This window comes from Lentinula edodes, assembly GCF_021015755.1.
Source record: "Lentinula edodes strain Le(Bin) 0899 ss11 chromosome Unknown C8R40scaffold_6, whole genome shotgun sequence".
Lineage (NCBI taxonomy): Eukaryota > Fungi > Basidiomycota > Agaricomycetes > Agaricales > Omphalotaceae > Lentinula > Lentinula edodes.
This window is the reverse complement of record NW_025764312.1, coordinates 1,086,827-1,109,669: the sequence shown is the minus strand read 5'-3', so window position 1 is coordinate 1,109,669 and position 22,843 is coordinate 1,086,827. Positions and strand designations below refer to the sequence as shown.

Here is a 22,843-nt window from a genome sequence, read left to right as displayed (position 1 = left end):
GACCTTGAGAATGTCGGTTCTGACGGAGTCAAAGGCCTTGTTTCCCTCACAGGGCTCGTTCCTACATCATGTTTCTGAATGGGTTCTGATGATGAAGATGTGATCAAAGATAAGGTGGGCTCAAAGAGTTCCATAAGGCTAACCGATAGGTGCGTATGGATCCAGAGCTCGCTCAAGAAACTCTCCCATTGAATAATTAATCGCATCAACTTTATCTGCAATTGAGCTCGTCTCGTCGCCTTTTCCAATAACGAGTTCCAAAACATGAACACGACTGATAATGTTCTTCAATGATTTAGTTTGAGCGATGAGAGTCTCCTGAAGAGCATTGCTACTTTCAAAGATAGTCTTCTGGATTGAGGCCTGGCTCTTCTCCACATTTTTTACATTGTTCTCCAACGGCTCCAGAACACCACGAATAGCCTGTTCAAAATTTTCCAGGCGCGACATTGTGCCCGCCTGGTGAGCATTGAGTATTGGAGCGATCGCATCCATAATTCTATGCGCCAATAAATCAGTAGTGTTGGGTTGAGGAGGGGGATAGTAACTGGACGGTTGAGCCACTGTTCCGGTTGCTTGTGGGACAAGAAAGGTTTGACCATTATGTATCTGAGGCGTCAAATGTGCTCTGGAAGGTATATGATTCGAGGCACTATACCGCGACATGGATCGTTGATTGAAGATGGAAGTCAAGCGCGAACACTCGTACTAAATGAAATTTAGCGCCCCACTGCGCGAACAAAGTTTTCTCAGGCTCTTTTGCTGTTATAACGTTCCTTCAATCGATTCTATGCATCCTACATTGAGGCAGGTCTGCAAACACAATACAGTTTCAAATGTTATCGTTGTGCCTGGTCTCTCTATCTCTTCACACAAGGAACCTGGTCCGAGCTTAAGCTTTTGGCGTGTTACGTCTGGTAAAGACCGCCGCGAACATTGAAAAGACCCTAAAAGACCGTTGTAAGTTTGTGTCGTTCAACTTCTAGTGAAATTTCACTGCCTAATTCATGTTCAGGTTGAACAGATTCTCTTAATATGTGGGTTTGTACTCGTATGAGGCACCTTTTCCTCGGTTTCATCATTGGTATAGTCACGCTCCTAAGGAGAATGTTACTTTGCTTTCAAAGTATGGCAACTGGTAATAATGACAATTCTTGGACGTTTACAGGACAATAGTTTCTGGTCAGCGCTCTTATTTAGGCTTAAATTGGCCACCCACCTCAAGCGTTTAAGTTCCCAAATACAACCATATCACTCTCAGTTTATTCCCCGACCAAAGCTCAACCTCCATCGCCAATAACATGCTCTCAGTATGCGGAAGACCGGGTCTCCTTAACCTTCCTCCCGAAATTTGGTTGCTCATTGGAGTACAACTCCTTGGTGATCCTGCCAGTCTCAAGAACTTCGCGGAATTAAACCGACATGCGTTCATTCTTATCAATACAATCCTCTATGAAGAAGTTTCTCATCCTGATGCCTTGAATACTCTAGCATTGTCCAAGGACAATCGCGGGCAGATCGCCAAAGCTCCCCACCCTGCGGCGTTCGTAAAACACCTTGAACTTGACTTCGGACTTCCGGAACGTAATGATTGGACGAAATCATTGCTCTTCGAAGAGGCTTTCCGGCAAGCATTTTCGAATATTATCGAACATGCCCGAATGGGCAGAGATAGAAAGACCCCAGCATTAACGACTCTGGCGATCAATTGCTCTGCTACCTTTTTGCAACTCTTCAAAGACATTGACTTTACTCCATTCTCATTCGAGATGATTTCCATCAAGTGCTTGCCTCCACCCGATTCGAAAGAATGTGTTGACGAATGGTGTGGCATTCTGGTAAGTATTCTGATTGACTGTGCCTTGTAAGCACTTGAGCGTTAACTTATCACTCAGGAAAAAATGCTCAAACCCTGCCTTCAACACCTAGTCTTCTTTGTCGGCGACGACGCCACTGGAGAAACCCGTGTGTATTGCTGAGTTTCAAACATATGTATTGAACGAACTCATTATGGTCCAGCACTTTCCGCACACCACAGTTCAACGATTCTTCATCAAATACACTATTCTGCCTTCAACTTACAGGTGCTGGACTTCGCGGTACCCGGGCCCCCAGACGATGAGGCCGACGAAGTTATCGTCTCTACTCTGAATAAGACATTAAGCGAAATTTACTTCCCCAAGCTCTCTTCATTCACAATCAGAATCCATTGGGGCCTCCTCGATGCAGTCGAAGATCTTGATATTGCTCCTTTCCTCCGGCGGCACTCCCTGCTCGTTTATCTTCATTGTGACATGTCCACCGTCGACAGTGGCTACAGTTTGATCAAAGGACCGTTGAGCTCAGACGATCTCCCCAAGCTTGCTGGCTATAGAGGACTTTTGAACGACTATTTGACGCTGTGTGCGGACATGCGAGCTGGTAGATTTTATACCCTTCATTTCAATCACGGCGAATTTCTACAAACAGACATCGAAGAACGACTTATCGAGTGCTTGGAAAATCGAGGCGAAAATCTCGAGGCTCTGGAGTTCGATGGCAGGAGCCGGATGAAGCGTGATCGGTCTTCTAGGTGGCTGGATTTCGCGCTTCCCATCATCACTTACGAGCGTATCTTCAAGGCATGCACAAACCTCATCATGCTGGCATGCAATGTCAACACCGAATCTTTAGAGGTATACATCAGTCTGTGATGCGCTTTCCTTGAAACTACTGATAGATAGCTTTACTTTCAGGCGGGATTTATCAAGCTAATTGGCAGATACCTTCCAAAACTCGAGGCGTTGACTCTGACCTTTGTGGATACACGAGAGGTTTGTAATTATGATGAGATAGAACGAGTGGTGAGGGAACAAATCTGCCATGATCTGCTACTCCACTCAGCAATACCCGCTTATCTGACTGTGAATTGCTTCTACCATTCATCCCGCTCGTCTGTCTTGAAAATGTATGTTCAGGCAACATTCGAAAATGGTGTGTTTGATTTCAGTCGGATAATATATATGTAGATTTCAATAGATTTATTGCAGATTTGTTCTTAGTTTCGGTTACGGGACGTTCTGTATTGCTTTTCCCGGCAGTAACGTCTCACGTCCACCCCTCAGTAATGGAAAATGTGTGTGTACGAGGAGAGGGATCATAATCAAGGATAGATAGTATTTACCCATTCCTTCACGAGTTATTTATTCATGAGTCTTCGAGATATGTATACTGTCTGAATCTACGGTAGAGAAGAGAAGGGAAATCGGAACAGCCGGGTCTGTCTAAGTACATAGCACTGGGCATTCTGGAGCATTGAAGGGAGTTTAGCAAGCCGGGTACCACCATCAGAAATTCGAAACAGGGATTCAAAATGATGGGCGGCATTTGGAAGCTCGGAGCTGGGTCAGAAACTGTCAGGTCTCGTATCATCGATTGATGCGATATATATGCGACGCGCGGGGTTAGAAAAACACATATATAAGAGGAGAGAGATGCCAATGATATTCAGGAATCCTCAGCTTCGCCGGTCGAAGACACCCCTCCCCTCGTCCACGGTTCCTTCACGTTTTATCCGCCTCGAATCTCGCTTGCAATCATGTTCAAAGTGTTATTTGTCTCATCGTTCCTCGCTTTCTTTTTGATTTGCGTCAGCGTACGATCTGCGCCCATTCCTGGCCACTTGCGGAACACTTTCAGGTCCATTCAGGCTCGTGAAGTCTTTACTGGTGGAAAGTTAGCAAAAATTTTCACTCTTGAGTATGCCAATGCTTAACCTTTTCTTTCACACTCAAGTGCGACGTACTTTTTGCAAAACGGAGTTGCGGGGGCATGTGGAACGGTAACGCCATTGATCCCCTCCTGTGGGAATAGGCATTTACATCTTCATAGGTACACTCGGATTCGGATTTCATCGCAGCAATGGACCAAACTCGTTATGGTGATTCCGGCGACGTATCTCCGCTCTGTGGAAAGTATGTCAAGATCACGAACATCTTAAACCAGAAGGTTCATTCCAATCTGTCTAACTTGCCCGATTCCACAAGCTCACGCACTGTAACCTGATTTTCTGTAGACTGTGACAGTGCAAGTTGCTGATGACTGCCCTACATGCAATAATGAGAACTCTATCGACCTGTCCCAAGGTGCTTTCACTCAGATCGCGACCATTGATGAAGGTGAAGTACCTAGTATGTTGTCGTCTTGTGCCTATTGTCAAAATTATAGCTCACCGGTTGCTCCCTTTTCAGTCACCTGGGAATACGTTGACAGCGATGGCAGTAGCAGCACTGATAACAGTAGCTCGGGCGATGACACGGACAATGGCTCGGACTCGGATAATGGCTCGGACGATGGCTCAAACTCGGACTCGGGTTCTGGTTCGAATGATGACTGGTCATCAGATTGAATTCTTACAGTACCAGTGAAACCTTCTCTCGACCGGGGATAGAAATCCGAGGGCGCTGCGCGCCAATGGTGAAGTTACCTGACACGAAAGATAGATAGATAGATACGTGGCTCCGTCTCGGATGGGTCCTCCAAGGAAACAGCCGGGCCTATCCATCTCTCTGCAGCGAGTGCTCATCCCTGCATGGGATGGTAGACTACAGTGAGAATGGAGGGAGTATTGTACATTATCCATGTCATCACTATCATATCAGTCTCCAATACATCATCCAAGATATGATCAAACCCAGTGTTGAGGAAGTGAGACCAGTTGAACAGGATAAGTTTGACATAATATGAGGCCGTAATTGCGCATTCAGTATAATAGAAAGCGAAGATGTTGCGATGGGGAAGGACATCTGGAAGTCGACTAAAGTGCATAACCATTTTCCAGCGCTTACCAGGAGGGCACAACTGCGTGACACCAGGTTTCGAAAGTTCCGGGCCCGGTGTCCCCAAGAGATGAGAACGATGTCGTCCGCATGTGCCAGATGAGGGAAGTGGCTTTATTGGAGTAAAATTTGTAATTACTGCCGTGCTACTGATACAGAAACAAGGATCTTCATCACGTATGAAATTTTTAACGAAAATCAGGCAAGATGAAAACAAATAGATTGGGGACTCTAATTTGGGGGAAGAGGCCACAATACGCCAGAATCTTCCATATCGATACCATCCCGTTCATCTTCCGAACCCTCTTTAGCGGATTTCATAGTCATGTCTCGCCATCGTGGGACCTTGACCCGTAACAGATGCTCGATATCATCCAAGTCTGTACATGCATTCAACGCGACACGTAGTTTCTTGAACCAAGGCCGGCGTGTACTGAACAAACATATTCCTCAAACGTCGTAAGTAGAATTACAGAGAAAGATTTACCATTGGAAATCTATGAAATGGCGGATATGGGTTTGAATAGTTTTCAAAGTTGCTACTCCCGGGTATAGACGGCAGATATCCAAGTATTCGAGAGAGATATCCACAGGATCAGGAAGAGCATCATTCGAAAATAGGCTACACAATAGTTGTTTTATAATTAAACCAGGCCAACCTTCACGCGGTCACAAGTGCTCACCAAGGATTACCCAAAAGTGTTTCTCCAACCATCAAACCGTCAGCGCCAGTGTAATCGAGGTTCTTTGCGAGATCATCAAATACCCGAACGTTACCGTTGCTGACAACGGGAATGGTGAGCCTCTCGGATTCCTTTAGTTTCTTGACCTCGGACAGGTCTGCAGCTCCTTGTCTACGGCGGCGTGATGATACCGTACGCGCATGCAGTGTGATCCAAGAAGATCCTGATGCCTGAAGTCGTTCCGCAAACTCGACAGTTTTAGTGGATGGTTGGCAAAGTCTGATCTTTGTCGAAACGGGAACCATGAACGACTGAGCCATGCAAGATACTGTATTCGACAGCTTAAAAAACAGTGATATATGAAAACAACTTGGAAACGACTTACCGATATTCTCAACGATGGGCCAGTCTTTTTGTCCTAACAAGTATGCTCCGAAATGCTCATCTCTGGCTACTTCTTGAGGACAGCCCAAGTTCAGATCTACTTCCTTTCATGAAATGTTACGGCGGACGAAAACAAGAGAATGATAGAAGCGCACCGATTGCATCGCAAAGGTCTTGAATCTTCCTGCCTGCTTCGACGATCTCCTCTGCATTATTACCACAGAGTTGTACCACTGTAGAGACTGACTCTTCGACGCGATATTGCAAGTCCCTGCGATGGGATTCGAGATATTCTTGGTCGTGGATTAGTCGTTCTGGTGATAGCATTTGTGTGTAAACAGTTGTTGCACCGTATCGGGCAGCGATACGGCGAAATGGAAAGTCTGATTGATTGACCATAGGAGCTGCAATGAATGAAAGATCTGGAGACATGACAGTGCTGTGCTGATTTGGGGTCAGAGCTAGCCTCCCAGATGCAACATCTATGGATTCTATGCTTCTATTCACGCTATCTAGTATGTCGGTGCAGTCTGAGTAAATGGGCGCTATCTGGGCACCGCAGCACGTGCAGCGGCTCCTACATACTTCGTTTCACTGCAATTGTCGTGTACTCAATACTTGCTCAATACACTCAATACATCGGTGACCGAAAACATGCGCCCATTGAAGTTGAAGACTCCAATGAAGAGGCGGTTCGCTGACAGTCCATCGACCGATCTGGTAACTCCGGAAATTCTGTTGAATTACAAAACCGCGCTCCATCAACCAGCTGGTCTTCAAATCCTTCGACAACCCGGAATACGAATCCATTGCTCGACAGTTGGAGAATAATGGCCGACCTCTACACGACAGAAGACAGCACAAAGAACAACACCATCCTCCATCGACGAGACAACCTCATTGCGTATATCGTCGAGACTCCTTCTAGAATTTTACATCACGAACGAAGCACAATTTACAAGGGACCTTACCGGGAACCCATCGGCTTCATAGAATTTCATGAATTTCATGATGATATCGTCGAAATCAGAGGTAGAAGCTTTCTCCCGCATCGAGCGCACGAGACAAGCCACTTTAGGTCAGTCAGACCACACCCCGCACACTCACCTCTGAGTCTCTGAATGCTTATGACCGTGTTCTCGAAAAGTGATTCCAAAGAGTTCATTGCCTCAGATGGGCTGGCGTACAAGTGGAAACACCATAGTCATGGAGTGTGGGAGGTACGCTTCTCGATGCTTAGTGTTTATTCAATGACACGTCTTACGCCGTTACAGCTACTTACACAAGATGGATCGCATACTCTCGTTGCTCGATACGACCGGAAAGCCATTTCTATCTACCCACAGGCGTTGCACATAGCAGACGAAGTGATCGTGACACTGTTCTACATGCGCCAATATAAAAAGAAAGAAGATGATGAGGCAATAGTCAACAACGGAATTATTGCAGGACTCAATAGTTGATGATTCACACATTTACAACATGTTACATACCAGCTTTAGCTTCAGAGCCTCCTTCATCTTGCAATTAATTCTGTCGATCCATTCGTGCTCGACTGAAAACGATGCTCTACAACTTCAAGCGTAACACCGGAAGCTTTATGTAAATTGTTCCCTTTCGATTTGAGTCTCTCCTAGCATTATCCACCACCCCCCTCTTATACCCTTCTTCCCTCCCTCTTAACTCTAGTCATTCCGACATGCCCCAGAAATGATTCAGATGACCAGTCACAGGAGTGCTGCACGCAATGCTGAATAAATATCAAAAGTCTGTCTCAAGGTAGAATACCTTGTTTCCTGTTCGCCGCAGGAGAGTAAAGGCCTATACTGGGAAGGTTTCCAGGAACACCGACAATGTTCAGATGTTGTCGAGAGTACGTATCTATCTATGTAACCACCTCTGACCACATTTCTTTAACTTGCTATACTGTTTTATCCATAGAACGAACAACTTAGTCCGCAGGAGACCATCTATCTGGAGCTACCAAGATCATGTACATAGACCTGTGCACAATGGAATGACATAAACAGGATTAACCGACACCGAATAGCACCGAATCTGGTGTACATATGGCCTGCGTCGCTTTGCGACGGGGCACCAAAACAACTTAATGAGCGACAGGTACCGATATCCTATCGATCAGGTTGAATAATTACCCATACTTCCTGAAATGCTCAGAGATATAAGTACTACACAGGTATTCTTGACTCCACTCCGTTGTTTTTCGTTGTTTTCTGTTGCTCAAATCATGACCGACTTCTACGCGACCGAACACAGCACAAAAGACAATACCATTCTTCATCGATCCGACAACCTCATTGCATATATCATCGAGACTCCTTCCAAGATATTACAGCTCCACCACGAGCGCAGCACGATATTCAAGGGACCTTACCGGGAACCTATTGGCTTCATAGAGTTCCACGGCTTTCATGATAACATCGTGGAGATCAGAGGTAGAAGCTTTCTCCCACAGCGAGCTCGCGAATCGAGCCACTTTAGGTGAGTTAAATCCCATCTCCAAATCTAATCATCTAAATTCTGCAATGTAAGTGAGTCTAAGGAATTCATTGCTTCGGATGGACGGGCGTACAAATGGAAATTCCATAGTCACGAAGTGTGGGAGGTATGCTCTCTAATCCAGCATTGTTCCTGAAAATATGAACCACTGAATTGCGTGCCCTTACACTGTCACAGCTACTCACACAGGATGGAACACATACTCTGGTTGCTCGATATGACAGGAGGAATATATCCATCTACCCACAAGCGTTGCACATAGCGGATGAAGTGATGGTGACACTGTTCTACATGCGCCAGTATAAAAAGAAAAAAGACAATGAGAGGCATAGGGACCATGTCGGGCTCGATTAATTTGCCGAAAACTCTCATTTCGAACCTCTACATAATTTGTTTTCCATCCAGAATCTTGTGAGCCTGCCACCCCTCTCGAAATCCTTGTGACAAGCTTGTGAAAAGAAAACAACGTAGTAGGCGCTAAGTAAGCGCTCGAACAAGCTTTTTAACCCCACGGATGATTATTTGCACCTTGCCTAATTCGAAGATAATACTAAACCATTCCTTAGCCCTGCCACGAAATAGGGACTCAGAGCGTCGTAGAGATCAGGTCGACTCAAAATAAGCATCGCTGATAATAGGCATCGCTGATAGGTATCTTTGAGTGCCGATTAGTACCTGTCTTGTTTATGGAACGAGCTTTTTCAGGTGTATCGGTCCATCCTCTGTCACTTGTCTAAATCTGCATAAACAAGCATAAGCACGTTGCATCGACAGTCAATCAGAAAAGAACGAAGGGTACACCATACCCTGCCGAGTTATTCACTCAATTCATCGCTCGTTACGAGTGGTCATACTCGGTCACAGATTCTAAATAATTGACCTAGCCTCTTTATATCTGTGAACGAGGGCTCTATCAATGGTATCATACATAGTAAATCCCCCAGTCAAACGTTTGCTCTGGGTACCATGCGGTCAATGAGCAATTTATGGTATCCATAATCCTTTGCTATATATACACTAAGCAGGTGAGAATGCGGTTCCGTCTCGAAACTTATGAATAGTAATTGCCTTGAGAATAGGGAAGAACTTATTCCATCAATTGATATGCTCACCTGATATTCACTTGAGGTGGTGGTGCACAACGTCTCAAGGCACAAAAATCCCCTGTTCCCTTCCGATTCTTGCGTACAATGTGGTGCTCTATCATATGGGGCCTGAGAGTCTGTGCATGAAGGTGATATAAGATACCAAGAACATCTCGATATTCCTGGCTCAAATATGCTTTTCAACCGGCGGTATTCGCTTTGGAGTCTGACAACAATACTATCGATCTTTTCAGGTCGTGTCGTTGGACAGAATGTGTCTCAGATATTGAGTATCTTTGAAAGCATCGTCGACTGCGCGACTTGCCTTGTTGCACTGATTCCACTTCAAGCCCTCGCTCATCTAGGAAATGACCCATTTTCGGACACGTTCATCACTGTCTGTGATGTTGCTCAAGTAAAGTCAATCCCTTCTTTTCTCAAATACTATCCCTGACCCCTTTCTACTACAAGCTGGAAGATCCTGATGTCTGTAGTGGACTAATGTCAAGGCTAGGACCAATTATTGCCCATGATCTTCGCAGCATCGACGTTAGTGGACAGACTGCTAATCGTCTCTGTGACGCCCTTTTTGGTTTTTGTGCTTCGAAAACACCTAATCCATTCACGGTGCCCCTCCCCTCTCCGTCTGCAACGGCAGTCACTCCACCGAGCATGCCAACAGTGCGCAAGACACCTTTTCAGGTCGTTCACATAAGTGATGTTCATATTGATAGGGAATACACGGTGCGTTGCAAGCAGCATTACTATCCTTGATTAGAGATCTTAAAAAAATGCAGGTCGGCTCTGAGGCGGATTGCACCAAGGTATCTTGTCTATATTCTTACAGATGCAAATTTCAGCCATTGATCGGGATTTGCAGAACATTTGTTGCAGGGATTTTGCAGACGAGGCGGGGGAGCCGGTCACAGATCCTGCGTTGCCTTTCGGGAACTCGAAGTGCGATTCGCCAGTATCTTTGGCAGACTCGATGCTCGAGGCTGTAAATAGCTTCGATGCTCAATTTGTTATTTTTACTGGAGATGTCGTTGAAGGTAAGTATTTGCTTCTCGCCGCCTTTTTGATTGACTGATCAGTCATACTCCCTACACCTAGGCGCCATTTGGTTGACCACTCAAGAGTAAGTTCCCGCTTCTCTTCTTGCATTCTCTGCTGTTCAGTGTGTATACTCGTTCCAGCGAAGTAACATCCGATCTCATTGACTTCAATGCGGAGATGTTATCAAAAATCACCGCCCCGATATTCCCTGCCATTGGTGTGTAGTATTCTGCTTGCGATTTTCGACGTGTAAAGTAATTCTTGTTTGCAGGAAATCAGTAAGCCGTCTTTCTCATGTTTACACGTGTGCTTAAAGATTGGTTCGAAGCGACTCCACACCAGTGAACTCGTTTCCTCGAAACACTACTGACACCACTCTTGATGTTCAGTGGGTTTTTGATACTCAAAGCGCAGGTTGGGAGGTGAGATGGGCATACCATACTCATGAGATCTTATCGACCGCTGATATCACTGTCCGGAAAGCATTGGATTGGTAACGCGGCTAGTCAACAAGTCGACCACATCTCGGGCAGTTATGCAGCCACTGTGCCCGGTATGAACCTAGTGTATGTGATTTGAAAGTCCAGCAACACATGCTCTCGTGTGGCTGACCTACATTGGTGTAGTATCCTGTCCGTGAACACTCAATACTGGTATAGGCAAAAGTACGCATTGTTCTTCATCAAGAAATGAAAGATACTGAGTATCAGGGTCAAAATTCAGTCTCTGGGTTTATGACAGTGATATTTTCCAGTAGGGATCTTGAGATCAAGATGTGCTATGCTAACATACTTCTTCCAAAGGCCGGACCCTAATGGAATATTCTCTTTCATGGTTGAGCAACTCCAAGCAGCAGAAAATGCTGGTCAGAAGGTTTGGGTCATTGGCCATATACCTCTTGGGAAGGCCGATATTATCGAAGATCAGGTCAGTAGGCATGCAACTGGTTTCCCAGATACCTCATGGATAAATGACAGTCGAACTATTATGACCAAATTTTGCAAAGATACAAAGATATAATTGTAGGACAGTTCTTCGGCCACAGTCACAAAGTGAGTCTAAATCTTGGGAATCTAATCTCGCGAACGTTGCGGTTATCATTCTTTTTAGGATCAGTTCGAAATTGCATACTCGGATTACAGCAACCAAACGGCAGCAAACGCAGTTGGCGTGGGTCTCATAGTACGAACTTATATTCTGTCATTTATCATCGTTCCTGCTAATCCGTTCCTTGATACTACAGTGTCCTGCGCTCACTCCCACCAGTAGGTCTCCCGACTTGATGGGAATTTTGTTTGAATCCACATGAACTTTCAGGCGGAAATCCTGCATTCAAGGTGTATGATGTTGATCCTGATACTCTGGGTATCATGAATATCCGCGTCATCTTTGGTATGTAGATAGATCTTGCAGTCCGTCTGCGTGGAGTGTTTTACTCACATTTCTTGCAGCAAACATGTCGGATCCTTCTTTCCAAACAGATCGTAAATACTTCCCTGTTGCCAATGGATTGAATCCAACTAACTATCACAAGCTACTTGGACGCTCTACTACGATGCACGAGAAACTTACGGCCCTCTCGTCGGGCTCCCAGCCACATCGGAACTCACACCAGCATTCTGGCATAACCTTACTGAGGTATTCGCAGCCAACGATACGGCATTTCAGCTGTTCAACACCTTCCTCAGTCGAGGCGGAGATGTCGTACCCTGTGACGACACCGATAACTGCAAAAACACGACAATCTGTGATCAGAGAGCATTTCGTTCTCAGAATAACTGTGTATGCACAAACTATCTATGTAAATAGATGTGCTGATCAATTTATCGCTATTACAGGATATAGATGAAGGGGTATTTGGCATGATTAGGAAGAGGGATGTTCGAGGTTTACAAAGAGAAGCATCAGATTGTGAGGGTATCGGTATCAGAGAAATCTTTGACGAAATCCGTAATTCGAGAACCTGAACCTCATTCTTGATGTATACAGCCATTCGACGCAGTCCAAAGATCTTCAGCTTTTGGCTGTAAGCTACATCGATCACATACGTCGAAATACTATCCTATTACTACTCCTCGATCGACGACGCCATTCCAGTGATCTGTAGCCAGTCCGTTTCGGCGAAAAGCTTCTTGAGTCCCTTTGATCCTCCTCAAACGATTTCCCTCGTACGATAAGTCTGACCCACCGCCTGTCCCGACCTTAAGATTAGATTGAGGGTCGTTAATCAGCGTATCTTTCGGCCCGATCGAGCTTCTCCCCCCTTTCCAGGTTTAGTTCTTATGGCAACATTGAGCCAATGTAAGGCGCCAGACTTGTACCTCATTCTCTACGTCTCTGTACATCTCCGCCTCTCGATTTTGGGGAAATGCCTCTTGAACCTATCCTGTTGAACGATGGAAACAAGGTAATGATTCCGGAGTTGTAGCCTAAGGCTATAGCCATTTAATTGAAGCTATTACAAGATCCCAGCCATTGCGTATGGCACAGGCTCCAAGATGAAGTACCACGATATTACACAGTACATCGAGCAGGCTATCGAACTGGGGTTCTCGCATATTGATACTGCTGCATGTGTGTATCTCTTCTCGTCCTATCCACCTTCAATATCCTCTTGTCCAAGATTGAATTGCTCATTGCTTTGCTGCATACTCAGTTTATCAAACCGAGAAATACGTTGGGAAAGCTATAAAAGAAAGTGGGCTGGCGCGTTCAGAGCTGTTCATCACGACCAAGTATCCTCGAGATGTGCCGATTCAGAAGAGCGTCAAAGAGAGTTTGGCGAATGTAAGTTTCCTAATACGTTGTACATAAAACAACTGACGTATTCTTCTCGCCCTCCTCGAACCTCAAACTCACTAGCTCGGACTACAATATTTGGACCTATATCTCATTCACCAACCTCTATTCATTCCAGATATTGTCAAAGCATGGAAAGATTTTGAGAAAGTACAACAAGACGGGTTGGCCAAGTACGGTGATGATTTTGTTATCATGCACGATGTTTATCCTGTTGGCTCGTTGCTGTAGGAGCATTGGCATCAGCAATGTTGTCGATGTGCAGCAACTCGAGGACCTTATCAAACACTCCGAAGTGAAGCCTGCAGTGAACCAGGTAGATCCAGTGTACTCTCTACCAGCTCATCCATATCACACTTTCTAGATCGAGTTACATCCATACAATTACTACAAAATGAAACCCGTCATGGATGTATGTGCCAAACATAAAATTGTAGTGGAAGCTTACAGTAGTCTCTCGTACGTTTTCTTTCACCATTCATACACCGTCTTTCCTCTATCTTCATTGTTGTTGCTTATTGCAGACCGATAACTACATACCCTGGCGGGCCCGTTGACGTGCCTCTCAAAGCTGCCGCTCAAAGAATTGGTGCCACACCGACTCAGGTGGTATTTTTGTGGGTCAAAGCGAAGGGTGCGGTTATCGTCACGTACGTTTCTCAAATACTGGTTCCACGTATTTGCTAAATTCTCGTATCTTCGGACGTTCTCAATTTCAGAACCTCTACCACCAAAGCACATATGGAAGAATACCTTGCTGTGTCGGATTTGCGTTAGTTTATATTGTATTCCATTCGTCGACACCCTCTTCTAATCCTCAAAGCAGCTGCTTTGACCAAGGAGGAAGTTGCTGATATCGACGCTGCAGGTGCTAAGGGGCCTCCGTCTGGTATTACAACTAGATTGGCTATAAACACGAAGGAAAAGGCGCTGGGAGCTATGATTGTAATGACATTCTTGGTGTATGGATTGTCTGGATGGGGACGTGTATGTTACTAAATGCCAGTGGTGGTACTATGCGCCTTCACTTAAGCCTGTATTGTATCTATCTAATTAGCTGTGTTATACTCTTCATGCAGGTTCCAAATTTCGGACAAATACATGTACACCCTTTCCCTCATTGTCATTGTTTGCAGCTTGCAGGGAATCGGCAATGGATAGATTCGGTTCGTTCACGGCTGAATGAAGAGACTCATGATTAGGTAATATTCCATTCGTACTATTCACGGCTGAATGCAGGTTGAATGTCTGTCAGAACTCCGGACTCCTTGCTTGCCTTGTTGTCTAACTGCTATATAAGACTCAGGATGGCTTGCAAATCTCAAGAGTTGTTTTTATCAGACAAACTCTACTGCGCATCCTCGTATAATCGATATGGTCTCAAAGATTACAAGTGCGGAACGCGTGAACGTCTTGATCGTGAGTTCATCGTCCCGTCCATTTCGTCGTCTTCCTTCTCAATCATCAATGGGGGTTAAACACAGGTCGGTGCCGGTCCGGTTGGACTTGTTTCTGCGCTCCTCCTCCTTCGCGACGGTCTCTCTGTACGGGTCATCGCGAAGGAAACTAAGCCTAGGACTGGCTGTCGAGGCCCAGGTATTCAAGTGAGTGCTGATCTATCATCTTGCGATGGCTGACTGCTAATCTGACTATGTAACAGCCGCGCACGCTCGAGCTCTATAAATTCCTTGGAGTCCTCGACGATATCCTGGCAGGTTCTGGTCCGCATCAATCCATCCATCAATATACGTCTCCAGATAATGGCGAGCCTCCGGTCATTCTTTGGGATGAATCCAAGAAGAAGGTGGAGGAGAAGGTCGATAAACCTTATGTGAGTAACCAACTTTTCAATTGCTTCCAGTAATCTTATTTCTCCCCTCAAAATTCAACATTAGCTCAGCACCCGTATCATCGCCCAAGTGGATCACGAAGCTATCTTCCGTGCCTGTCTTTTGAGAGACTATGGTTGTCAAGTCGAGTTTGGCACGGAGCTCATTTCGTACGAACAAGGATCCGACACTGTCGAGGCAACTCTTCTCAAAAGTTTAACTCACAAAACCGAAACCGAAACGACCAAATTTGACTGGCTCATAGGTGCAGATGGAGCCCACAGCGTAGTTCGTAAACATTTGGGTTGTTCTTTCTTGGGACAATCAATCAAGAAAGCAGGAGGAATGTTACTGGCTGATATTCATCTGCTGAATGGATGGGGTGACGATGTGAGTGGACGTTCCCTAAGCTCGGAAACTTCAATGGGATACGTAGCTTTGTGTTCTTGACTCTGCGCTCGTGACCCACTGCACAGTTTCGCGTTTCCTTGTTTGTGGTCGGAGGAAATCTTTAAACTGACTTAATAAACAGCATATCAAGGCATGGGGCGCCCTTGCCGAAAAATCACTTCTGATTCGTCCCTATATGTCAGCATTCTCAGCTCAACATTCCACCCCTTCTCAACCCAAAAGCGATACAAGAGTTCAGGTCATGATTGCTAGCCAGGATGTGGAGTACACGACTGAAAATTTCAAATTGAATGGGGTCGTGGGCGATGGAAACACCAAAGGAAGAAGGGATATGTTAGTAGATATGATTCATGAGCTGAGCGGAAGGAAGGACTTGGTATTTGGAGATCTTATTGGGATAGGAGTTTGGCGGTGAGTACTTCTTTTCTTGACATGACTTGGTACCATCCATCCTCTAATTTTCGATGATTGTCTACTGTTAGACCCAATATTCGAATGGTTGACAGTTTCGGAAAAGGGAAAGTGTGGATCGCCGGAGGTTTGCATATCTTCGTTCTACCTCTTCCTCTTGCTGAACTCTCACACAGATGCGGCCCACGTCCACTCTCCCACTGGCGGACAAGGTCTTAACTCCGGTGTTCAAGATGCATTCAACCTTTGTTGGAAGCTTTCCCTTGTTCATAAGGGGAAGTCGACCTCGAACAAACTAATGGCATCATACACAGAAGAGAGAATGAGGGTGGTGAAAGCAATGTTGAATGTCACAACGAGGTTGCTTAGGCAGGCCTTTGGAGTGAACGAGGATAAAACTGTCAACATCGAGGTTAATTCTGCCCAAACCACCATCAGCACCACAACTACCTCCACGAATTCCCCTGACAAGAAACAACCTAGTGGGATCAACAACATCGTTCGCGGCTTCGAGTTGCGTATGTTTGGCATCAACTACCGAGGGAGCTCGATTGTACTTGACGAAGTGGCGCCTCCCGCGGAGGTATTGGACCCATACAAGATGTCCCCAGAGGAACCGGTCAGGGGAGGGGACCGCGCTCCCGAGGCACCTGATTTGAAGATTCTGCATGAAAACTCTTCGGATGGAATAACGAGCTTGTTTGAGATTTTTGATACGACGAAACACACCGCTTTAGTGTTTTTTAAGTCCCCGCTGGCTATTCAAGAGTTCTCTCGAGCATTGGCCAATTACCCAAATGGCACCATGAGGATTGTCGTGATTCATCCGCAGGGATCGACCGAGCGGGTTCTGATCGATGGTAAACAGGAAGGAGATGTTGTGGAAGTCCTGGATACGAAGGGTCATGCGTATGGGTCGTATTTGCGCGGTGTTGACTCTAATGCCGTTGTAGCTTCTGAAGGTGCTGTGAGTCAAGACACCGGGGGGATAGTGATTGTTATCAGACCTGATGGGCACGTAGGCGCCATCGTGAAAGATGTGGCAGGAGTGGACAGGTATCGACGGAAAGTGTTTACATAACAGATCTATTAACATGAAACATCTATGTTTTGGAACTCTTAATATATCCCTGGTAGTATATCGGTTAGTACACGCGCCTGTCATCAGCTTTGTGCGCGCGAAAGCTGGGTTCGACTCCCAGCCAGGGAGTTTTCTCCTGTTCTAAGGGGGGAGTGGAGTATATCTTTTTCTCTTCGAGAGATCTATACAGTCATCTATGGCTCCTTTATACACTCAAATTTTCTTATGCTTCGGAATGACTTATATCACAACTAGAAAGCAATCAGACTACATAGGCACAATGAATTAACTCAATAGATGAACATTCCCCACTAATATGATTTCAGAAAGTGGACTTTTGTGTTGCCAGAACATTATCAGTCCAAAAAGTCGTTATTTCCGCTACCTCTTCAGAGGTTGAAGGGTTTAGTAGACCCAGTTTTTTCAAAATTAGCCATCCCTTGTCATCAGTTTTTAGTCATATCTCTCCTTTTGGTCATTCACTTTTTGAGTTAGTGCGGTACTACTACTGCTGGAGACTACAGGTTGGGCAGATGCATCTACATGCGGCACACCCTACGTGCGCTGCTTTTTCTATCTACAATACAAGTATATTAGCCATCACCAATCAAGGTTTTTTTTTTTTTTGAACTCTTCATTAACTGCAAGTAAGTAAGGCTAGTACTAAGGTGCGGGGAGCTGCAGCGACTACTTAGGCTGCCCCTAGACTCTCCCTTGGCTCCGTTTGTCATTCTCGGTCATGTCAAATCCATCCCTCGCTGCCCCGTTCCGCCGCTCGGTAGTCCGAGATCCACCATTTATTGTTCTTTCTCGCTACACATACCCATTCATTCTAGTCTCTCCTTATTGTCTTTTTCTCTACCCTGCAGGTACTACTTGTATAGCTCCTAGTAGTTAGTCTGGCACTCCGCTCCGATGTGCCGATCCGTAGATATAAATACTGCCTGTACTATACTGTAGTTCCTCAGTTTAATTATCAACTTAGATTATCCTCTTAACATCCTCGACTTGAGACTTCCTCTGTGCTCTTGTCACTCTCTAGTCTTCAGGCTCGTCGCCTCAAAGTACTTCTTACTCTGACCTTAGGACTTATAAGTTCTTTGGTTTGCTCCGACTTGGCTGCTTCTGACTCTTGTCTTCTCTACTCTCGATCTCCGGGGACTAGCGGTGTAACAGCAGTGTTGTTAATAACTTCACTACTGTCCCATTCGACCCTCCGCCCTTAGACACCTTGTGGCCTCTGGCACGGTTACACGGTGTACATGATCTTAACAAGTCATGATTGTATGTCTGTGTGGGATGATGTAGCTATAGGTCATGGGGATGTTGTGATTGGTGTTGTAGTGTAATTATACATGTTCGGCCTTGCAGGCCTCAAGCATAGAGATAGATAGGGAGAAAGAAAGAAGAAAAAGGAAAGGAACATGCTCCACACTTTGCCTGAACTTGAGGGAGAAAGACCATCAGGGTAAACCAAGTCCCCATTGCAGGCATAACTGCGCTGTGGCCTGTATTGGCTCTTACTGGACTTGGGCAGCTGCCAGAGTGCTTCTCCTGCACCCCGAAGCCAAACCCACGCTGTCGAGGAGCGACCTCAATGCACCAATGGTCCCAGGTTTTGTGTGTGCAGGTGGAATGATTGGTTGGTTATTTTTCTGCTGTTTCTAGGTCATCAGAATCTACAACCTCTTCATGCCAGTCTGCTTCAAGGGTGACTTCTGCTCCATCTAGGTTGCAGAAGATGGTGTCAAGTTCCTCCCCAATTCCTAGTGGCACATGAGCAGGTTCTATATTTGTTGTGTGGTGCATGCCTGTTTTAGTGAAGGCTCCACTCTGTTCAAGGAATTTGGTCAGTACTTCAATGGCTTCTTTTGTCCCTAGTATGTCTGGTAAGCATATATCATCTGATACCTTGTGTAGTATGTATTGAAATTCTTCATATCTGCCAAGTTAAAGGGTTCTCTTGTGAGGCCCACCACTTATTGGTCACCATCGGGGTTTTTCCAGCAAGTGCACTGACTATGACTTTCTATGGTTTCCTCCCAATAGGGTCTTCACACTGGTGTACACCCAAACCTGGACTGACAATGCTACTAAGGCCCCATAGAGCTCCCAAATTGGTGCAGGGGGATTCTCACCTGTTGCACTGCTGGACCCTCAGGATTTATCCCAATCAAATGTACAAGGTGTTAACATTTGATGACTCACATACCATCTATGGAACATTGTTCTCTTGTTACAAACCACTATCTCACTATCGTGTTATCAGTCTCACCGCCGTGTTATCAATCCCACCATCGTGTACTATTACTATAGGACTACCAGTAGGATACATCGTATTGTACTTCCTTTCTCTCTCGCTATGTTTAGCTGTAACATGACATCGTCTACCTTGGACTTGTATATAAACCTGTAGTATTCGTCTTGTCGAATAAGCAGTTCTCTCTACTCCTTCATCGTTTGATCTGTGTGATCAACTACAGTGCTGTGTGCACTCTATCTCTTGCTGCCATTGCTGCTGAATATAACGTGATTATATTCCAACAGGTTATGGGCCCTGCCCTAACCTAAATAAACAAGAAATACGGTGCAGACATTGATTTATGTCATTAAGGACTAACCCTCCTCGCAAAGCCGATAACCGTCCAACCAAGCCAACTGCAGCTTGTGCTCATAGGGAGCATATCTTCGATAAAGACGACGTCAAGGATCGGTATCACGATCCCGACGGCAACAAATACAGAGTTTGCAAAGATCAACCTTGTCCGAATAGATACGACAAAATAACAACTGGTTATATCCCCGGCTTTGCTAGACTTATCGACAGAAAGCAAGAAGACCTTATACTTGGACGAGGAGCACCCCCAGAGCAGGTCGCATCATCATCATCCCAGAAACCAGAGGGTATGCCAGAAGCAGCACCAGCTCCAGAACCAGAATATCCTGTATTCCCACCACCACCTAGCCCAGTACTAGACCGACCCTCATCACCAATATCTTCACCACCTCCACCAGATCCAGAAGACCCAGATCCAGGAGCAGAAGTATCAGATCCAGAAAGTGACGACGACGACGACAATATGTCTAAAGTATTCAAAGCCTTTGACAAGGTATCTACGCTTAAAAGTGATGGATCTAACTGGGACACGTGGAAGAATCGAGTGGAGCTAGCCACCCAATCAATTGGATTTTCAGATCACCTCACATCTAATCCAAAAGATAACACTGAAGCATGGGAAGCCAAGAAAGACGACGATGGAAATTTATTAAATGCCATTGTGGGCCGCCTATCAGACCAGATCTATAGGCGATACAAGAATTACGAAAACGTGTTTGATCTATGGAAAAATCTGCTGAGTGATTTTGATTCGAAAAGTGCTCTCACTGAAGCGCACTTACAACAACAGCTTCATTCCATGCACTGCCATGAACCATCAAAGGTTAATGAGCATTTGGATAAATTGTTGGAAATCAGAGACAGTTTGGAGGCGCGGAAAATCACCATTCCCGAGGAAATGTTCAATAACATGATCATTGCTTCCATCCCAAACATATTCAAACCAACAATTAACGCATTGGTAGTGGTTGCAGCAAGGACTTCAGTCCCACTGACCACAAGGGAGCTAGTTTCGACAATACGTGCTGAAGCATCTGGTCATACCCAAGGACAGTCTGGAAAGAAGGAATCTGCAAACTATGCCGGTGGAAATTCCAACCGCGGCAGGGGTGGATTTAACCGAAATCGTGGAAACTTCAGAGGCCAGTCCAGGGGCAGAGGAAATGGTAATAGAGGAGGAGGTCAAAGTCGACCAAACTCGAACAATTCCATGTGCTACAATTGCGGTGGAAAAGGGCATTTCGCTAATAAATGCAGTTCACCGAAGCGACAACAGGCCAACAAAGCCCAAGACAGTTCTCAGAAGAAGGAGAAAACCCAACCGTCTGGAAGCAGCAGTAATAGTTGGAGATCAAAGAATAAAGAAGTGGGATCCTCAGCCACCATTGAGGAAGTACCCGAGTCATCGTGGGCAGCCGTGGAAGTTACCACAACTACGTCACAGGAAATATTTAATTTCTCCGAAATTGCTAGTAGTTACGAGACAGCTTTCGTAGCATCTCACAGCAGCGGAGCAATTCTGTTTGACTCAGGATGCTCATCCCACATGACTTCACTTCAGGACAAACTTCGCAACACGCGGAGTGTCCCTACCCGAATTATCCAGGCAGCTAACGCAGAGACCTTCACATCCAACACTGCCGGAAATCTCCAGATCGATCTTCCAATCAACGAGGATGGAATTTCGAAATCGCTTACACTCCAAAACACTCTCCTATGCCCCAACACACCTAACACACTTGTATCATTGGGTAAACTCGACGATGCAGGATATGTGATGGTAATTAAAGATGGAACTCTTAAAATCATCAATAGACAGGGGGAGACGATTGGAATCGTTCCCAAGACAAATGGTCTCTACCAGATTCCGAGTGCAGAATATGCCTATACCGGTAAGGCAGCCAGGATGGTTTCGCTTTATGAAGCACACTGCATCGCTGGCCACCAGAACTATGCTTATGTCAAACATATGTTCAAATCAAACCAGGTTCATGGGATCAAGTTAGATCCTAAACAGATGGAAGAACCCGAATGCCGAACTTGCATGCTTGCTAAAGCTGCGAGATTTCCAATCTCCAAAATTCGAATATCCCCGAGAGCGGAGAAATTCGGTGATGTATTTCACATGGATGTATGGGGACCAGCTTCTGTGCAGACGCTAAATCATTATGTCTACGCATTGACAGTCATTGACGAAGCCACCAGTTGGTTGGAGGAACCGTTAATGAAGGGCAAAGATGAGGCTTTCGCTCAATACGTAATACTCCAAACTGGTCTCCAAACTCAATATGGCGTAACGGTCAAGAAACTCCACTCTGATCGAGGGGGAGAATTTCTCAGTGGTGAATTCACAGCATACCTGGAACGATTAGGCACTAAACGTAGCCTTACGGTACATGACACTCCGGAACACAACGGCATAGCGGAACGCAGCCACAGGACGCTACTCAATGGAGTACGCAGCCTCATGATATCATCTGGATTACCGAAATGGCTTTGGGGATTCATGATGGGCTACACAGTGTATGTATGGAACAGGACACCAAAGAAGGCAAATGGTATGATTTCTCCATGGGAAAAACGATTTGGCACAATTCCCGACATCTCCAACTTCCACATCTTTGGAAGCACGGTCTATGTTAAACGTGAAAAGGAGCCTGGGAAGCTTGACCCTCAAGCACAGGAAGGACGATGGGTAGGCATTGAGCCAGAGTCCAATGGTTACTTCATCTATTGGCCAGATCGCCACACAGTCTCAACTGAACGTAATGTGCAATTCTCTGATAGGCAGATCCAACCCGTTGAGGGGGAGGATCAGGATTTGGGAAATCTGGAAACATCGATCACCGAGTCGGAACAGCCTATCATACCAGTACCGGAGGAAATTGCCGAACCCATCAACCCAGATATAATCACAGGAAAACGTGTCAGGAAGCCGACCAAGAAAATCCAGGACATCATCAATGGACTTGGAGAGCCAAACCGAGAGCTCAGGCATCTTACAGCATCACTTGGTCAAGTAACAGGTGAAATCATCGCTGACCCCACATCAGTTGCAGAAGCAATGCGACGTCCCGATTGGTCTCAATGGCGGGAAGCCATGAATGAGGAAATCCGGAGATTACAACAGCGCGGAACATATGATATTGT

At 45.6% G+C, this 22,843-nt stretch overlaps 8 protein-coding genes and 1 non-coding gene across 9 annotated transcripts; 8 read left to right on the top strand and 1 right to left on the bottom strand.

Annotated features, from left to right (window-relative positions):
* The first annotated feature begins 1,192 nt into the window (after positions 1-1,192).
* On the top strand, positions 1,193-3,227 carry C8R40DRAFT_788416 (uncharacterized protein). The gene is made up of 5 exons (XM_046236215.1): positions 1,193-1,838; positions 1,896-1,965; positions 2,020-2,675; positions 2,736-2,973; positions 3,030-3,227. The coding sequence occupies exons 1-5, from the start codon at positions 1,302-1,304 to the stop codon at positions 3,140-3,142; spliced, it is 1,614 nt and encodes a 537-aa protein (XP_046089860.1). The 5' UTR covers positions 1,193-1,301; the 3' UTR covers positions 3,143-3,227.
* C8R40DRAFT_1219746 (RlpA-like double-psi beta-barrel-protein domain-containing protein-containing protein) lies at positions 3,165-4,387 on the top strand (the record flags this gene model as incomplete). Its single annotated transcript, XM_046233253.1, has 4 exons — positions 3,165-3,714; positions 3,775-3,820; positions 3,871-3,987; positions 4,055-4,387. The coding sequence occupies exons 1-4, from the start codon at positions 3,578-3,580 to the stop codon at positions 4,385-4,387; spliced, it is 633 nt and encodes a 210-aa protein (XP_046089859.1). The 5' UTR covers positions 3,165-3,577.
* Positions 4,388-4,901: 514 nt separating this feature from the next.
* C8R40DRAFT_1091132 (FMN-linked oxidoreductase) lies at positions 4,902-6,431 on the bottom strand. The gene is made up of 5 exons (XM_046227500.1): positions 6,040-6,431; positions 5,886-5,981; positions 5,501-5,828; positions 5,305-5,439; positions 4,902-5,250 (listed from the first exon to the last, which is right to left on the bottom strand). Exons 1-5 carry the CDS (start codon positions 6,314-6,316, stop codon positions 5,049-5,051), a joined length of 1,038 nt encoding a protein of 345 aa, XP_046089858.1. The 5' UTR covers positions 6,317-6,431; the 3' UTR covers positions 4,902-5,048.
* On the top strand, positions 6,392-7,721 carry C8R40DRAFT_789549 (uncharacterized protein). Its single transcript, XM_046236219.1, has 3 exons — positions 6,392-6,962; positions 7,032-7,104; positions 7,159-7,721. The coding sequence occupies exons 1-3, from the start codon at positions 6,715-6,717 to the stop codon at positions 7,345-7,347; spliced, it is 510 nt and encodes a 169-aa protein (XP_046089857.1). The 5' UTR covers positions 6,392-6,714; the 3' UTR covers positions 7,348-7,721.
* Positions 7,674-8,888, top strand: C8R40DRAFT_788621 (uncharacterized protein). Its single transcript, XM_046236216.1, has 4 exons — positions 7,674-7,757; positions 7,826-8,386; positions 8,438-8,510; positions 8,582-8,888. The coding sequence occupies exons 2-4, from the start codon at positions 8,055-8,057 to the stop codon at positions 8,756-8,758; spliced, it is 582 nt and encodes a 193-aa protein (XP_046089856.1). The 5' UTR covers positions 7,674-7,757; positions 7,826-8,054; the 3' UTR covers positions 8,759-8,888.
* Positions 8,889-9,682: 794 nt separating this feature from the next.
* Positions 9,683-12,512, top strand: C8R40DRAFT_1038025 (sphingomyelin phosphodiesterase; the record flags this gene model as incomplete). The annotated part of the gene is made up of 17 exons (XM_046223722.1): positions 9,683-9,904; positions 9,961-10,233; positions 10,287-10,313; positions 10,370-10,545; positions 10,668-10,766; positions 10,874-10,967; positions 11,029-11,111; positions 11,172-11,210; positions 11,269-11,298; positions 11,349-11,472; positions 11,523-11,597; positions 11,656-11,727; positions 11,789-11,810; positions 11,863-11,937; positions 11,997-12,029; positions 12,080-12,327; positions 12,384-12,512. The coding sequence occupies 17 exons, from the start codon at positions 9,683-9,685 to the stop codon at positions 12,510-12,512; spliced, it is 1,821 nt and encodes a 606-aa protein (XP_046089855.1).
* Positions 12,513-12,913: 401 nt separating this feature from the next.
* On the top strand, positions 12,914-14,343 carry C8R40DRAFT_1159181 (Aldo/keto reductase; the record flags this gene model as incomplete). Its single annotated transcript, XM_046229844.1, has 9 exons — positions 12,914-12,952; positions 13,011-13,119; positions 13,202-13,332; positions 13,408-13,517; positions 13,576-13,660; positions 13,709-13,803; positions 13,869-13,994; positions 14,064-14,116; positions 14,171-14,343. The coding sequence occupies 9 exons, from the start codon at positions 12,914-12,916 to the stop codon at positions 14,341-14,343; spliced, it is 921 nt and encodes a 306-aa protein (XP_046089854.1).
* A 278-nt stretch (positions 14,344-14,621) lies between these two features.
* On the top strand, positions 14,622-17,205 carry C8R40DRAFT_788805 (FAD binding domain-containing protein). The gene is made up of 7 exons (XM_046236217.1): positions 14,622-14,763; positions 14,829-14,948; positions 15,005-15,175; positions 15,240-15,563; positions 15,706-15,995; positions 16,067-16,122; positions 16,172-17,205. The coding sequence occupies exons 1-7, from the start codon at positions 14,719-14,721 to the stop codon at positions 17,074-17,076; spliced, it is 1,911 nt and encodes a 636-aa protein (XP_046089853.1). The 5' UTR covers positions 14,622-14,718; the 3' UTR covers positions 17,077-17,205.
* Positions 17,123-17,205, top strand: C8R40DRAFT_t59. The gene has a single exon. It is a non-coding gene; the product is annotated as a tRNA-Asp (tRNA).
* Positions 17,206-22,843: the final 5,638 nt, after the last annotated feature.

Coding starts and splice junctions, on each gene's coding strand:
- C8R40DRAFT_788416 (XM_046236215.1), top strand. CDS start 1,302: ATGCTCTCAGTATGCGGAAGACCGGGTCTCCTTAACCTTCCTCCCGAA. Junction 1,839..1,895: donor ACGAATGGTGTGGCATTCTG/GTAAGTATTCTG, acceptor CTTATCACTCAG/GAAAAAATGCTCAAACCCTG. Junction 1,966..2,019: donor CGACGCCACTGGAGAAACCC/GTGTGTATTGCT, acceptor ATTATGGTCCAG/CACTTTCCGCACACCACAGT.
- C8R40DRAFT_1091132 (XM_046227500.1), bottom strand. CDS start 6,316: ATGTCTCCAGATCTTTCATTCATTGCAGCTCCTATGGTCAATCAATCA. Junction 5,982..6,039: donor AGACCTTTGCGATGCAATCG/GTGCGCTTCTAT, acceptor GAAAGGAAGTAG/ATCTGAACTTGGGCTGTCCT. Junction 5,440..5,500: donor ACACTTTTGGGTAATCCTTG/GTGAGCACTTGT, acceptor ACTATTGTGTAG/CCTATTTTCGAATGATGCTC.
- C8R40DRAFT_789549 (XM_046236219.1), top strand. CDS start 6,715: ATGGCCGACCTCTACACGACAGAAGACAGCACAAAGAACAACACCATC. Junction 6,963..7,031: donor CACGAGACAAGCCACTTTAG/GTCAGTCAGACC, acceptor GTTCTCGAAAAG/TGATTCCAAAGAGTTCATTG. Junction 7,105..7,158: donor ATAGTCATGGAGTGTGGGAG/GTACGCTTCTCG, acceptor ACGCCGTTACAG/CTACTTACACAAGATGGATC.
- C8R40DRAFT_788621 (XM_046236216.1), top strand. CDS start 8,055: ATGCTCAGAGATATAAGTACTACACAGGTATTCTTGACTCCACTCCGT. Junction 8,387..8,437: donor CGCGAATCGAGCCACTTTAG/GTGAGTTAAATC, acceptor CTGCAATGTAAG/TGAGTCTAAGGAATTCATTG. Junction 8,511..8,581: donor ATAGTCACGAAGTGTGGGAG/GTATGCTCTCTA, acceptor ACACTGTCACAG/CTACTCACACAGGATGGAAC.
- C8R40DRAFT_788805 (XM_046236217.1), top strand. CDS start 14,719: ATGGTCTCAAAGATTACAAGTGCGGAACGCGTGAACGTCTTGATC. Junction 15,996..16,066: donor ATTGGGATAGGAGTTTGGCG/GTGAGTACTTCT, acceptor GTCTACTGTTAG/ACCCAATATTCGAATGGTTG. Junction 16,123..16,171: donor GAAAGTGTGGATCGCCGGAG/GTTTGCATATCT, acceptor ACTCTCACACAG/ATGCGGCCCACGTCCACTCT.